We start from the raw sequence: 15753 nt of genomic DNA, 5'->3' as shown, positions 1-15753 counted from the left end.
AGCCCTTCGCAAAAGACTCCTCCGCCAACCTTTCCTTCCAACTTCGATCCATCCGTGAACATGTTCACCAGGCCCTGCCCCCAAGTGTAGCCCTCCGTCCACTCTTCCCTTGACGGGGTGTGAGTGGAAAATGTTCCGGTTGGACTAAACGAGGGTATACACTGATCTATTGACAGAGGGATGAACTCGAAGTTTCTAAGGATGCTTGAGTGCCCATAAGTGAGGTTGAGCTTATATGTAGTTCCAGCCCCTCAGTCTGATTGCGGTACGTGTAGCGGCATTTCTGCCCGCGATGTCTACGGGTACCACATTTAACATTGCGTTGAGCGCCAGAGTAGGAGTCGTTCGAAGCGCCCCACTGATTCCAATGAGTGCCGACCTCTGAACTCTTTCCAGCTTCTTCACCAATGTCGTCTTCTCTAGTGAGTTCCACCAGACTATGACTCCATATAACAAGATAGGCTTTACAATAGTATTATACAGCCAGAAAACAACTCGAGGCGAGAGGCCCCATCTTTTGCCAATTGCGCCCTTGCACCCATACAAGGCGATTGTTGCCTTCCTCACCCTTTCCTCAATATTGGGCTTTCATGTAAGCTTGCTGTCAAGAATAATACCAAGGTACTTCACCTTGTCAGAAAGCATCAGAGGAGCGCCCCCTAGTGAGGGAAGTTGAGCTCTGGGTATCTTATACTTCCTCGTAAATAGGACGAGCTCCGTCTTAAGAGGATTCACCGACAGGCCACAATCCGTTGCCCATCTAACAACTGCATTCAGATATCCCTGCATCAAGTTGTACAGAGTATCCAAAAATTTTCCTCTAACAATTAGTGCCACGTCATCCGCGTAGGCAATTAGCCTGCAGCCTCCCTTCGCCAGCTCCTCCAACAGATCATTTAGAACAACAACCCAGAGGAATGGTGAGAGAACCCCACCTCTACTCACCTGCCGGTGGATGGAGATACCGCCCCACTCTGCCGTGATAGTTCTGTCGCTAAGCATTTTGTGGATAAGTCTTATAAGGTCGGTTTCGACCCCTAGCTTACCTAGAGACCTGGTAATTGCCTCCGGAAGGACGTTGTTAAAAGCCCCCTCAATGTCGAGGAGGGCGCCTACCACAAACTCCTTCTGAAGAAGAAACTCTTCGATTTCTTCCACGATTGTATGTAGGGCAGATTCCACCGATCTACCCTTGCAATAAGCATGTTGAGTATGCGACAGCTTAACGGGTAGTTCTGGTAACGTAAAACCGACCATTGCTAGTGTAAGTACTTTGTTATATAAATTATGTAATTTTTGGAAGTCTGGCAATTTAGCCAGTTTCTTCTTTCTTTTCCAAATCATCAGTTTTGTTGTGTAAATAGTTTGTGTAGCTTTGCGAATATTTGGGAAGTTATTTTCGACATTCATTCAACTTAAAACTAGTGAATTGTTTTGAAAATAAGTACAACTCATACAAAATTATATCGCCAGTATGAATAGCCTCAACATACCCACAGACTTTGGTCCAGATTCTGGCGGCCGCGTCAAGGGTCTAGTTATTGTGAAGCCCATTGTCTATGGAAACATTGCGCGCTCTTTTGGCAAAAAGAACGAGGATGGTCATACACATCAGTGGAAAGTGTATGTTAAACCTTATCATAATGAAGATATGTCCGTCTATGTAAAGAAAGTGCATTTTAAGTTACACGAAAGTTATGCCAACCCAAATCGAATCGTTACTAAACCACCTTACGAAATTACCGAAACCGGCTGGGGCGAATTCGAAGTGGTTATCAAAATATATTTCCATGATCCAACAGAACGGCCGGTGACTTGTTACCATATATTAAAGCTATTCCAAAGCCCCGTGGTCGATGGTGAACTAACCAGCACGAATTTGGACAACACTAAAAGATTGGGCGCTGCAAACGTACATTTGGTATCCGAGTCTTACGAGGAGATCGTGTTCCAGGAGCCCACCCAATTAATGCAACACTTTCTCATAAATGTACAACCGCTAACCAGTGGTTCGTATACACATGATACTGACTGTGAGTGCTGAGGGCTTTATTCATTCGATTAAAATTAATTTAAATTCATCAATTTTCATATTTTAGTTGAAACGAAAAAGGAGAACACCTTGGAAAACATAATCGAAGTAAAAGGAAAGGTTAAAAAAGAAATAAATTCGCTGAAGGACAAATTGAAGCTGGCACGTGAAACTATAACTAAATTCAAAGCAGAACTGGCAAAGGTACAAAAACCGCCAGCTACATAAATATACCCATAATTCTCTGTAATTATCTATGTGAGAAGAATAAATTTATCTGAACGTTTATAATATATTTCGTACAAAAATATACGTTTTTATTTTGGCAAAAAGAACGCTAAGTTTTTTTTAATATTCAAACAATATCCATAAATTGCAGCTCGGACAACAGCATAACAGTATTTGGTAACGGTCTTGGCTGTGGTGAAAGCACAGTAATAGTCTGTCGATCCATATCCACATCGGTGCTGAAATACAAAAAAGCCCTTTTAAAACTTTGAACTTATTTATCTTTAAACCACTTACACACAAACGAAACCAGCAACATTCGTTCCAATTACATCCTCATCAGTAGATTCAGCAAAGCTAATTGATAATATATGATGTAGCAACGAAGGACTAGGTGTTACAGCTACAACTTTGGTTTTATTGTCCTCCGCTTTCATTCCAATGGGCATGCATGAATCAGGCAATGGCGGCGCACCTATTTTGTACAACTTCAAATCTTGGAATTTGACCTCAAATGAAAATGGATAAAAAGGAGTACGACGGCCATAAAAGTATTCTTTTATACGTAGGTCACGTTGTTCGCTACGCAAGTCTCTACTTCTTTCCACCACACCGCCACTTTTCGGCAGCAAAACGACGCGGACAAATGATGGCATGTCCCGCAAAAGCTCATTATACAATCGTTCTTGATCTAGCACAAATATCACGTTCACTTCGAATGCTTGCGCAGTGTGCAGTAAGTGCGCATAACCATCGCCCTTTACCCATCCACATGTGTTTATAATCATACCGGAGTACTTCGCTAAAAAAAAAAATAAAATGTGGTTAAAGTGGAACAGCGCAAACATTATTTTCCTTACTCCTTTTATTAACATTCATAGATTCTAACGTTACTTCTGCCATCTTTGAGACTGCCGCTTTATATAGAACATTATTACTTCCTGGGCCTTTGTGTCCAAAGTGATACACTAGAGGCGCTGTCTGAGAAAAGCCTTCTTCTATACTGGCAGGCCGTTCAATAAGTAAAGTAGCGATAGTGCCTGGAATAGAGATTGAGCCTTGTCCAACGTCGATGTCTGCGTAAAGCGGTCTACGTCCAAGACGCACAACATAGTTAAGGAATATGCGACATAAAGTGCTTTTTCCCACATCTAAGGGTCCTACAACCATTACTATTGGACCACGTTCGTCCTTTTCTTCGGCAGCGACGCGCATTTGCTCCAACGCTGCATGGCAATTCAAATACTGCACCATTGGAGTTTCCTTTGAAATATAGCTCACGTCAGTTTTACCATTTACATTCAGCACGCATCCATGGTAAGTGAAAATTGCTACTTTAGCGCCAGTCAAAAATTCGTATTTCTTCTTTTTCACCAATTCTGTCCCAAACATTTCAGCGAAACCGGATATAAGCTAAAAGTTAAATTATCAATTAAAGCCTGATGTATACTTCATTTTTATTCTTTTACCGTTACGAAAACTTTGGCATCTTTATCCTCTATTTCAAAGCGCAGTTCAGAATCTGCTTCCAAAGTAAACTCTTCACCTTCCTTGGCCTCCTCCGTCATTATTCACAGAGAAACCCCTTAACAAAAAGTTAAACGAAAAATAAAAGTTGTCCAAAGCCGAATATGAAACTTGCAATTATTATTTAAGTTGGAAGAACACAATAACGCGTTAAAAAGCTGTTCACACAAAGCGATTGTAAAAATATGCTATTTGCAATTTATTGTTTATAAACAGCTGTTGAATAGATGCAGGGTTGCAATATGGTTTTTAAATAGTACAGAGGCCTTATTTTGAAATCAGTGTAAGAAACAGCGTTGCCAACCCGTAGCGCTCGGAGCATGGTATGGAGAGGGAGAAATGATGGTATTTCAGGGAAAATAATGGTATCTACCGATAAAACAGGGTGCCTCAGGGAAATTCAAATTTTTTATATGATAAACTTCTCAACAACATAAATTTTTCTCAATGACATTAATAGTTATTCAATAGCTATAGAATCCGATTCAGACATCTTCGAAAATAGAATTATCTCCGCCATCCTCTTCCCCGCTGTCAACCGCTGTACTTCTAGTTTCCTTCGGCTTATCATAAAGAGAGTTTTCAATTGGACGGATGTGATTTGATCGACCGGAGGTTCTAGTGAATTTTTGTGGCGCTCTCGGAATGTGATTAGTATCTAGCTTTCCATTCTTACACCTCTACTTTCATGGACAGAATATAGCTAACAACAATTCAAAATAGAATAGAATAAACCGATTGATCACTTGAATTGTAGCTGCGAACGAACGGTATACAAATGATTCAGTCACGGACTGAAGCCGTGTCATCGATAAAATTGTCCAAAAACTAAGATACAAATTTTAAATAAACGCATCGAAAAAAAAAATTTTCCCAAATCATTCATTCCGTTTCTCCTGAGGAAAAAATGTTATACCATGATACCACCATAGACATCATGGTATATGGTATGGGACTCAGTTTCATGGTATAGATACCATTAAAATGGTATGGTTGGCAACGCTGGTAAGAAACGTTCAATAAAGTTTACTTTATTTATGGTAAAGTTGTACTAATCTATAACCCTCTCCTCTATTTATAATTAATTTAATTAATTGCGGTAACTGTGGATTGTTGAAAAAGCGCGCAAAATGTTGATCGACTCAGCAAGTCGTTCAGTATTTAAATTTTATTTATAATACGTTTCCACAAAATCAAACCCAGAGTTTGTAGGTTTTGAGTTTGACAGAATTGTCAACTATTTCGGCTTGTATTCGCAATAATGTCTATTGAACAGTTTTTGGCAAACTATAATGTCTTTATTAACGAAACTTGGTGGAGATGTTAGTGAGGTGTTAGGGAACACTCTTTATAAATCCAAATTATTCGGGAAATAATAATTTCCTAATTATTTGCCTTCAAAATGCCCTCGGGAACTTCACTATAATTTGACACATTACACTATATATTTTTTACACTTCACTAAATATACACTAACACGCGTGTTTTTACTTATTTTTATCCTTATATTCGAATTATTTTCATTAGAATTAAATGCAAATGCATTTGTCCATACAATCACTTTAAAAATTTATACGCGAATAAGAAGAAGATTAGAATGACAACAGTATGGTGTTGCCGGATGCCTGCAAATGAAAACAAAAATATGAACAAAAATGAGGTATTTCAGTTTAGTGTTAATGATAGGGATGGGGGTTATTGTGCCTCCTTATTACACACACGCATATGACGTTTTAATTTTAGGTTCAATGGTCTTAACACGGAAAGGAGTTCTACGCAAAAATTATGTGTATTGCGTAACCGGAGTCGGATTGATGAGGGTTATTTTTTTAAAATGCGGCCGAAGTGGGGTTGCTCGACAAATTAGAATTTTTATGGTAACATTAAAAACAATACTATATATACCCAAAAAAATTCCAAATAATATATTTGACTCGGAAAATTTGCAATAACAAATATTTTTAATACATTTCTTAGCTATAATAACTTTTTTCATTGAGAAATACTTGAATTTTTAGCTAAATTTTTAGATTTTTTATATAAAAGAGCGGTGTGGAATCAAGTGATCTCGACTGTGGTTGTTTTTTCCCCACCTGTTGAGAGCGTTTTAACTTAAGGATCTGTATAATGTCTAGATGTCGTTTGGATTCAACTGTCATTTTTGTGGTTTGATAACTATTTTCTCATTGCGTAGCTTCACGTTGTGTGGCAATAGCGCGCAGGTCATGAATCCTCTTGCTATACAACATGTCACAAATTAGAAAGTATGCAATAAAACGCATGTCAGATTTTTAAGCAGATGAAGACGGTATGTTAAAATCCCATACACCACTTGAAGACGCTTGAGTTCGCCACATGTGAATTCGCCACGATTTCGCCGTGCGTCTTTGTAAATATTTTTATTTTGTCCGGATAATATAAATTAATTATCCCCGAGCTAAGTGCAAAGGAGACATGAATGTTATTTTTATTCAAAAACGTCCTACTTCGGAAAAGGTAAGCATTATTTTCTTAATATCCGTATAAGCAAACAATAAAATTTCTGCTGTAGGTGCTCATCAAGACTGCTCGCAACTTTGTCCAGCTTTGTTTGGAAGGCTACTATAATGGCGCAAAACATTCATAGAGTCGTGAAATGTTTCATCGTGCAAGGTGGCGATCCAACCGGTGCAGCATTGGTGGATAATCCATCTATGGGCATCTATTTAAAGGCGAATTCCATTCCCGCTTACGCTATGCCCGACGATGGTTGGTCGGTATGGCGAACGCCAACAAGGATGATAAGGTTAACAATTTCTCTTCATCATGGGCGCTATATCGGAACTGCAAAATAAAAACAACATGCAGAAATTAGAAGAAGGTTGTGTAGATCACAAAGCACATCCTTTATAATCGCAGGAAATGTGTATGAAGGAAAATACAAAAAAACGCGAGAAGGGTGTCAAGTAAATGATGAGAGAATCAAGAATGAACTTACTTATTATATTCAACATTTGTTTGATAGAAAGTTCGGGTTGCACTCTATTGGTGAGGAGACTGAGTAGGGTGAAGAGGAAACCAAACGATTTGAAGTTGTAGATGAATCCAAACCAAGCTCAGATGCATGTATAGTGAAAATACAAATATAAGTTCCAATGATGATGAAGAAGCATTAGACTCGTACGCATAAAAAAGAACCTGCGGATGACGAAGATGTAGAGGAGCGTAAGCAGCGCATAAAAGATGAATGACAACCAAAATTGAACGAAACTAAAAAAGTGCATAAAATTGAATCCATGTGTATAAAACATGAAACATTGGACTCTGATGAGGACGTGCTATTGACTCAAAAACAGGAGCGTTAAATTAGAAAAAAATAAAAAAAGAGGTGTGTGTGCCAGCTCCGACACGCGACTGGAGTTTACTCCATAAGAACGATTACCGTGATATTTAAAAATATATTTAATATGCAAAAGGAGTAAATGAAGACCTTTTCTATATTACTGGAAAAATATAAATTTATTTATTCTATTCGCTATAGTAAGCCACCTGGAATGAACAATTTTTTTGGGGTTTTTCTTTTTTAAGCTGTCGTTGCAATGTCCACTTATAATAGCACTACAAATATCAAATAGGTATTTTTGATCCGTACTTAAATCTCTTTCACTGGATATATCTGGTAGTGTGAATATAATTGGTTTATAATTGACGAAAGAAAGCTTCTCACAATCCTTCAATTTTTTCTCTATTTCACCGTTAAAGCTTTCAGACGTAGATCCATCAATGTATTCAAACAAATGTCTAAGCGGTAGTTCATTGGCGTGTAATTGGCAGATGAACCATTGTAAGGGTTTTTGAAGACAATCTCCTCCAAAGGTTCAGACGATATCACTGGTATATGTAGGTTCTCAACGAACGCACAAGCACTAGATAGGAAACGGAAATAAGCACCAAAATATGAGCAGTGTTATTTCTGACTAGAAATTAGCAACCACAAGGAAATATATATTATATTTCCTACAAGTTTGCACCAACAACCAAGCGCCACAAGGTATGCAGTGCTTTTTCTCACGAGAAATTAGCACCCACAAGGAAAATTTATTTCCTACAAGTTTGCACCAACAACCAAGCGCCACAAGATATGCAGTGCCTTTTCTCACGAGAAATTAGCACCCACAAGGAAAATTTATTTCCTACAAGTTTGCACCAACAACCAAGCGCCACAAGATATGCAGTGCCTTTTCTCACGAGAAATTAGCACCCAGAAGGAAAATATATTTCCTACAAGTTTGCACCAACAAAGTAGCGCCACAAGGTAGGCAGTGCTTTTTCTCACTAGAACATAGAAAAAGGGCAACGCGTCACTTCCATCAGCGTTCACTTTCGGTGATTCACACGATTTTACTACCCATATTTTTCATACCATGGGCCTTATATATCGTTTCTTAAGGGGTTAGGTGGGTTTCAAAATTTCAAAAAATCGATTTATTTTTTTTGTCTTATTAAATAGTATAATATGTTTAAAATATTCTCCTAAAATTTCAAATTGATCCGAGTAAAATTCTACGAGATAGACCCTTCAGAAGTTCCGCCCATCAGGCCATGTCAGTGCAGCGTTTCGTTTTTAAACGCGTTTATCTCAAAACTCGATTTTTTAAGTCGGTGGACACGATTTCTCGAAAAGTTATGAAGCGAAGAACAAAAGTTCAAATTTTGCACACATCTTTGGAATAACATTATCTCGTGCTTGAACGAAGGAATTTTTTTTTTTCTATTCCAAGTAATTTTTCAAGGGCATGAAGGGTGAAAATTCTACTCAAAATAAGGGTTTTTTGTTTTCAACGCGCCCAAAAATGTAATTTTTGTTTTTTTTTTTTCCTTCGTCCAAGCACGAGTTTGAAACATCTACTAACAGAAAATTTTTTGTTTTTGAATTTCAGATGAATCTGTCATGAGTTATCCTGACTACGCCGAGAGAACTTTTTTTTGAGGGGTCATAGGAGACGACGTGTCCACGCCTTAATTTTCAAAATTTTTCAATGAAAATTTCACAAAATTCTTATAAAATATGTATCTTTTATGTGTTAAATTGATGGAATGAAATATTCTGTTGATTAAATAAAAAAAAAATTCATAAAAATGAACCTATTTTGAGCTTTTGAAACCCACCTAACCCCTTAAGGAGTAAACTTCAAAAAAGTGCAAGCTGAAATTGCGGTGGATTTTTAATTTTAGATGTTTTAATTTTATGAACTTCGTTTGTTCATTTAGAAATGAAATTCCGAAAGAAATACTCAACTTCCAAAAGCAATATCAAACAAGGAAGCGAGAACGTGAAAAAATAAGTGAGAGAAAACCCTTGTACTGTTGTTGAGTTAACGGCCAACGCTGACGAGAGCGAATTCATTCGAGAATTTCATCGAGAAAAAGGAAAATTATAGGGATTTAGATCGAAAATCGCCAAAAAAGGTGGTAGTCGAGAGTATTTCACTTTATGTTTGCTTTTAAAATTCCTCAATAAATTGGGTGCGCTAAAACAAAAGTAGCCCTAGTCGGGAAAAAGAGCAAGGAGTCGCTGGATCATAACGCTATGGAGAAGGAGATACGTGGGAATGATTGGTTGGCGCATACATTGAAGTCTGATAAACCGGTAGTCGTATTAGCCCTAGATGCATCAACAAAGGGTGATGATTCGTATTATGCATACGAACCTAGAAATCCATTAAATAAATGAAAAAGGGGAGAGGGCTATCAGAGTGAAAAAAGCTTAAAACAACGAAAATAAATTCTTACACAACTCAAACATTATTCGGCCCAATTTATATGTATTTTATATGTAGTGTAATAATATAAAGTGTATCAGCCGGTTTCATGCACGCTCATTTGAAGAAAGAGGCGGAATGAAAAATACCTTAACCACCAAGTCTGCGTACTTAAGAATTTAATCATGTTGCTTACTGAAAAACGAATGTCACTGTTATCTTGCACATTTCACATAATTACACATTGATGTAAAGTAAATTAGATACTTTACGCTCAGATCATGGTAATGGTAATGGTGGTACAGGTTAGGTTTAGGCCTTTATGCACGGCTCCAGATTGATCTATTATGCGTCCCTAATTACTTAATTATAATTATTTAGTATACCGAGGAATCAAACAAACTCCTTAGGAGGGAGCAATTGTAGGTCTTCCTCCTCTAGGAGGTGCGAGCCCAGGATTCTGTGTGTCCTGCGGCCTAATGTCTCACAGTTGGTGATTACGTGTTCCATCACAGCAGAATCTGCATGATCTTGTACTAGATAACCCTATGTGTTAAACTGTTTTTTACAGGCAAAGTGACCTGTAAGTGCTCCATAGAGTAATCTGAGACCTTTTTTATCTAGGGTTAGAGCAGATTTTGCTCTGTTGACATTGAAGTCCAAAAACCTTTTGGAGTGATTAATGCCGCTTGTGTCGTTCCAATGTTCCCTGAGTTAGTTTGATGTGTTTTAACCCACCATACCAAAGTCCCATTTAGTTCAATAGGTCTTACCATTTGGGTGCAGATCCAGAAGGTTATTTTAGGGTTCAGATCTCAGGATTTACCCAAGAGTTGTTTTATTGTCCAAAGGGTTTTCGTTGCTTTTTTTTATTACTGAGTTGAAGGGGGCCTCCCAAGTGAGTTTTTTATCCAAGATTATTCCTAGATATTTAACCTCTTCCTTTAGAGGTACGTCTATTCCTTTTATTCCCAGGGTGGGTATATTTAGAACCCTTTTCCTGGTAAATGGGATAATAGTGGTTTTGGAAGGTTGATTGATAATCTTTTCTACACCATTCCCAGGTTATATTTAAGGCATCCTGCATTAAGTCCTTTATGGTCCTTTCGTGGTTGCCTCTAATTATTACAGAAATGTACCCTATTGTTTTATACCTCTTATTGTTAAGGATTTGTACCAAATCGTCAGCCAGCTTACTCATTTAACAATTGCTGGATCGGCTCCCCTATTGGAGAGTGCCAGTTCTATTGTTTGAAAGTTCACGTTATCAAATGCAGCCTCAATGTCCATAAAAGCACAGAGGTCTATTTCCTTTAGGTCAAGGGCTTTTTCTATATGGCGAACAATTTGTGTGCGGTGCTGTAACTGTGGATTTCCCTTTTTGATATGCGAATTGCTGTTTATGGAGTGGGGTTATCGGCATAACCTCCTTTTTTAGGTAAGAGTCTAGTAGCTTTTCGATGGTTTTCAACATGAAAGACGTAAGACTGATTTTCCTATAGGATTTGGGAGATTCAGGAAGCTTATTTCCTCCCTTTGGTAGGAGTAATACCTTGACCTCCCGCCAAATCTTAGGGAGACAACCCAAACTAGGACTTGATCACGCTCACTTTCGCACAAGGGTATTATAATTTTGATGATTATACACCTTATGGAGCGTAGAAAAATTGCCCAAAAAAGGTACTTACTAATAAGCTGAAGGAGCAAAATAATTTTTTTCTTCGTTCAAAAGTTATTAACAAAAAACATTTTTATATTGTTTCGCTTTTCAAATCGTTAATGCGCAAAAGTTAATACACTTAGGGGTCAGTTTTAATCCTGGGACAACGATTGGTGAGCCCTTGATTTTTTTATCAATTTTTATAATTTGTATAACTACCATAATCTGTACGATAATTTCACACATATTCACACACTCGTCCAATCAGTCGTTGTTCAGACCGCAACAATTTTGACATTGTGTTAATTTTTTTCGTATATCACTAACACATTCTTAGTTCCTTCGTAAAAAAAGAACCGATTCATTACCCCTGCTACGTCAGCCCATCAGCTGATTTGATTTAGTGAAATTCGCTGAGAGCCGGCTAACGGTATGATATTGGCCACACAATTTAAAACCGTTTCACCATGGTTCAAACAGATTATGATACGAACAAAAAGGGGTAAAATGAAATGCAAAATGGGTGTGGAAAATATATTATGACGAGGCAACAAAAACATATACATATATGAGTATGCATGTACTATAAGGTCTCTTTTTATGCGATTTTGAAATTGTGAGGTTTATATTTTATCCAAAAATTATCCATACAAGCTTGTTTAAAAAGCACGCATATAGACAGTCTCCAAAAATCGTGGAGCCCACGTTTATGGAAATAAAGGACAGCTAGATCTACCTTAACTCTTCACATCCAGGTGTCAGTGATTTGCAAAACTCAGGGATTCCCCTTGTACAAGATACTTATCATAGACAAGTCGCCATTACATCATTCTAGGGTTCGCACTGAGAGGTATAAACTGTAATTGTTTTGAAATTAAATTTATTTTTGGCGGTGTTTTGTTCGTTTCTATAATAAGTAGCGTCCCGTGGTCTAGAGCTCGAAATTTTAGGGTATTTTGAGGAATGTTGTTTTACAATAAAAAAATTGAAAACCATATTTAATTTTTTTTTTTAATTTTATAATTTTAAAAATGGCGCTGAAGTTGACTCTTCCGAAAAATTGGACCATTTTGGATCTTCTATTTATCTGAAACACAAAAACAAAAAAAAATATTAATATCTAAGTATTTCTGTAGCTGTGTCACATACCAGAATAAAGAAAAAAATTGACGAAACAGCGCGGTTTTGAATTTGATATAAATAAAATAATATAAAATAATTGGAATAATAATATGATTCTAGTACGAACGGTAGCCATTGATGTTGTGAACGAAATATTAAAACTTCAGACGATTCGGCTGAATAGTTTTTTTTTTCTAACATCAGGTCGAAAAAAGTAGTTTTGAGATTATTGAGTTTAAAGGTTTCACCATTTAAATGCGGCAATTGATGCCGCCGCGTGACGAATCTGATTCTACCGGCTAAAAAGGCTGTAGAATCGAAAATACTAGGAATATCCTTCCAAAAATTTGACAGTATTTTCTTAAAAGCCTATACTTTCAAAATATCAAAAAAAAAAATCGGGACCCCTTAATTTTCTTGATTTCAAGTTGCAGCAATAAGCAGCAAATTTTGATTTCTGGATTCGAACGTTTAAAGTGAGTGTCATGAAGTTTAAATTCGATTAAAATTTTGCCTTCTCAATATCGTTAAACTAAACTTTTCTAATTTATTTTCTAAGATTTTACTTGGCCCAATGGAGAGAAAAAAATATCAAAGACAATAAATTGCGTTGAAAACGAAAATTGCAATTTTAGATCGCCTAGCAAAAGGAGAAGGATCTACGGCGATTGGAAAAAAATTTAATTTAGGCGAATCTACTGTAAGAGCAATTAAGAAGATTGAAGTCACAATAAGACTTGAATACATTTAATATGCATTTTTTTTATTTGATAACATCTGATACTAACAGCAACCACACAGGGCGCAATAGTTCAAATTCCAATTGGAAGTAGATATGTATTCGATTCTCAATAATAAAGCAAGAATAAACGTATTTTTAATCGTATTTCTAACGCAGCAGAGTGAAGAACTGCTTTCTAACAAAAAGTGTACATACTAGGTTTTGAGATACCACTAAATAATATAATAATAATAATTATAATTGTTGTGCAATCTAATATGGCTTTTTTAAATAAGGTAAGAAAGAAACGGTTTTTTCTAGTGACGATCGACAGTGGCATTCCGCTGTGGCATTTAAAATCCCACCCAGTTCAAGTGTTAAGAACAGTCCCGTCACTCCCCTCTATGCCCTCCGCAAACCTTTGGGGAGCTGTTCGAAAATGATGTAAAAACACAACGATCATAAAAATGCCCTAGTAAAAACCAAGGATGATGGATTAGAAAATTTTTTCACCATAGGTGCCATTTGTCATTCTGCCATTTTGGCAGAGGAAATGTGAAGTTATAGTTAGTTTATAGGGGCGGCAGCCCTTGGTCGGGAAAAAATCGAGTCATTCCGGTAATATAGAACCGCCTGCCATTCGAATGAACACCCCGTTGCCTCTGAACTCAACCTGTCGAAACAGCAACTTTCCTGGACCTACCGTTAGATGAGCTAGACGAAGATGACCGGCGATCTACATACATAACACTCATAGGGATAAGTATACTGCTACAACAACAACAACGACTGACGTAACGAGTAAAACGTACCGAGCTGCCACAATGAAAGTATTGCCGCATATCTTTAAACAAAAACAAAAAAAAGCAAACATATCTGTTCTTGTTGTGAAAGCAAATATTATATTATATTTCGTTTTGTATAGACAGGCTTTTGTTGGTTGTGCTTTATAAAGGGTGTTTAAGTTTCAAGGGCCGGTGTTGATTTTGAATAAAATACATTTTTTTTAGGAAATTATTAGCATTTACCTTTATTATGATAATATTGGTATGACTCAATTACGTATGGAACAAAATATCGGCCAAAAGGCCGCCGGTACACCTCCATCCGGTGGTCAAAATTTTCGATGACGCTGAGGCATAGTTGAGGTTCTATGCCGTTAATGTGCCGAATTATCTCATCCTTTAGCTCTTGAATTGTTGCTGGCTTATCGACGTACACCTTTTCTTTCAAATAACCCCAAAGTTCTTTCTTTGTTTTCTCAAGTTCTTTCCAACGGTGACAAATTACATGATCTTGATGCCCAATTGACATCGCCGCGACGTGAGATTATTCGGCCATCTAATTTTTCGCGCAAAAGAGCCATTGTTTCGTTAGCTGTGTGACAAGTGGCACCGTCCTGTTGAAACCACATATCGTCCACATCCATATCTTCCAATTCGGGCCACTATATCTCTGAACTGGGTCTTCTGAAATTAAAAAACCAAACAGATTTCGTTAAAGTAAAGTTAAATCTACCGGGACCCATGTTAGCATCAAGCTATTACATATATCTACTGACATAGTTCAGCCTGGATTTACAGGACTTGACTACCCCTGATGAGGTTTGGGGGCTGTCTAAGGGCATAAGCGCAGCTTGGCTGTCGCTGCAGACACATATAGATCTGCCTCTCCATCGGTTTTCCACAACAAAGTTCATGGCTTCTTAAACTGCATACACCTCCGCTTGAAACACAGATGCATGCATTCCAAGAGCAAAGTGCAGTTTTGTTCCGCTGGATTCCACGTAGACCCCAGAGCCGGAGCCATGCTCGGTCCTGGAGCCATCCGTAAAAATGCGAAAACAGTGTTTGCCGGGCTCATTTTCTGAGTTTGACCCCAACTGAGCCTCTGGCAGCACTACACTGTATCTCTTTTCAAGTATGACTCCTGATGGCATGGAGTCAAGGAGCATGGAGAGAATCGTTGAATCGAAGTCCATGCCTTCTCTGTTTTCCAATGCCGGACAGGGGCCGTACCAGTTCCCATTGTGTTTGAGCCTGCAGATGGCCTTCAAGGCCTCTGCTTGAATGAAAGCATCAAGTGGTGGCAAACCAATCAGAGCATCCAATGTCGGGCCTGAAGTAGTCGGAAAAGCTCCGGTGCAACAGATGGCCACAGTGCGTTTTAGTCTCGATAAGGTCCGCCTGACTCCAACGAAAGAGAGTCTACTCATCCAGACCACTGATGCATAGGTGATAATAGGTCTTATCATAGCCGTGTGGATCCATAGGACCTAGAAATACCCTACGTTTTCCCAAAGTCACCTTTGCACTGCCAGAAAGCTGTCAGTGCTTTGGAAGTCTTTGTTTCAACGTGTGATTTCCATAGGAGCTCACTATCGAGGATTACTCCAAGATATTTAATTTCCTTGGATAGCTGGATTGTGACTCCTTTTAGCTTAGGCAGAACGAGTCCATCAAGTTTCCTCTTTCTGGTGAAGAGGACAATACCAGTCTTGGCGGGATTTGCCGACAGCCCATTCGCACAGCACCAAGTGTCAATCAGATCCAGAGTTTTCTGCACTTTCCTGCAGATGTTCGTAAGCGAAGGGCTTGTTACCAAACAAGCAACATCATCCGCATATACTTGTGCGTAGACTCCCGAATCGTTTAAGGTGGTGAGTAGAGCATCGATTACCATGCAACAGATCTTCCTCTGCTCACACCGAGACGATTCTTTG

General features: G+C 38.1%; 2 protein-coding genes and 1 pseudogene across 2 annotated transcripts; 2 read left to right on the top strand and 1 right to left on the bottom strand.

The window, feature by feature from the left end:
• The first annotated feature begins 1350 nt into the window (after positions 1-1350).
• LOC129241949 (YEATS domain-containing protein 4) lies at positions 1351-2367 on the top strand. The gene is made up of 2 exons (XM_054878500.1): positions 1351-2033; positions 2100-2367. The coding sequence occupies exons 1-2, from the start codon at positions 1475-1477 to the stop codon at positions 2258-2260; spliced, it is 720 nt and encodes a 239-aa protein (XP_054734475.1). The 5' UTR covers positions 1351-1474; the 3' UTR covers positions 2261-2367.
• Positions 2305-3986, bottom strand: LOC129241948 (protein CLP1 homolog). Its single transcript, XM_054878499.1, has 4 exons — positions 3730-3986; positions 3121-3673; positions 2558-3062; positions 2305-2499 (listed from the first exon to the last, which is right to left on the bottom strand). The coding sequence occupies exons 1-4, from the start codon at positions 3826-3828 to the stop codon at positions 2388-2390; spliced, it is 1269 nt and encodes a 422-aa protein (XP_054734474.1). The 5' UTR covers positions 3829-3986; the 3' UTR covers positions 2305-2387.
• A 2407-nt stretch (positions 3987-6393) lies between these two features.
• On the top strand, positions 6394-9551 carry LOC129240700 (uncharacterized; annotated as a pseudogene).
• Positions 9552-15753: the final 6202 nt, after the last annotated feature.

This window comes from Anastrepha obliqua, chromosome 3, assembly GCF_027943255.1.
Source record: "Anastrepha obliqua isolate idAnaObli1 chromosome 3, idAnaObli1_1.0, whole genome shotgun sequence".
Classification (NCBI taxonomy): Eukaryota; Metazoa; Arthropoda; class Insecta; order Diptera; family Tephritidae; genus Anastrepha; species Anastrepha obliqua.
This window is presented reverse-complemented; position numbering and strand designations above follow the sequence as displayed.

Excerpts from the sequence above, each read along its gene's own strand:
- LOC129241948 (XM_054878499.1), bottom strand. The coding sequence starts at position 3,828 with ATGACGGAGGAGGCCAAGGAAGGTGAAGAGTTTACTTTGGAAGCAGAT. Across the intron at positions 3,674-3,729 it reads ATGCCAAAGTTTTCGTAACG|CTTATATCCGGTTTCGCTGA; the intron begins GTAAAAGAATAA and ends TTTAACTTTTAG. Across the intron at positions 3,063-3,120 it reads TATGAATGTTAATAAAAGGA|CGAAGTACTCCGGTATGATT; the intron begins GTAAGGAAAATA and ends TTTTTTTTTTAG.
- LOC129241949 (XM_054878500.1), top strand. The coding sequence starts at position 1,475 with ATGAATAGCCTCAACATACCCACAGACTTTGGTCCAGATTCTGGCGGC. Across the intron at positions 2,034-2,099 it reads GTATACACATGATACTGACT|TTGAAACGAAAAAGGAGAAC; the intron begins GTGAGTGCTGAG and ends TTCATATTTTAG.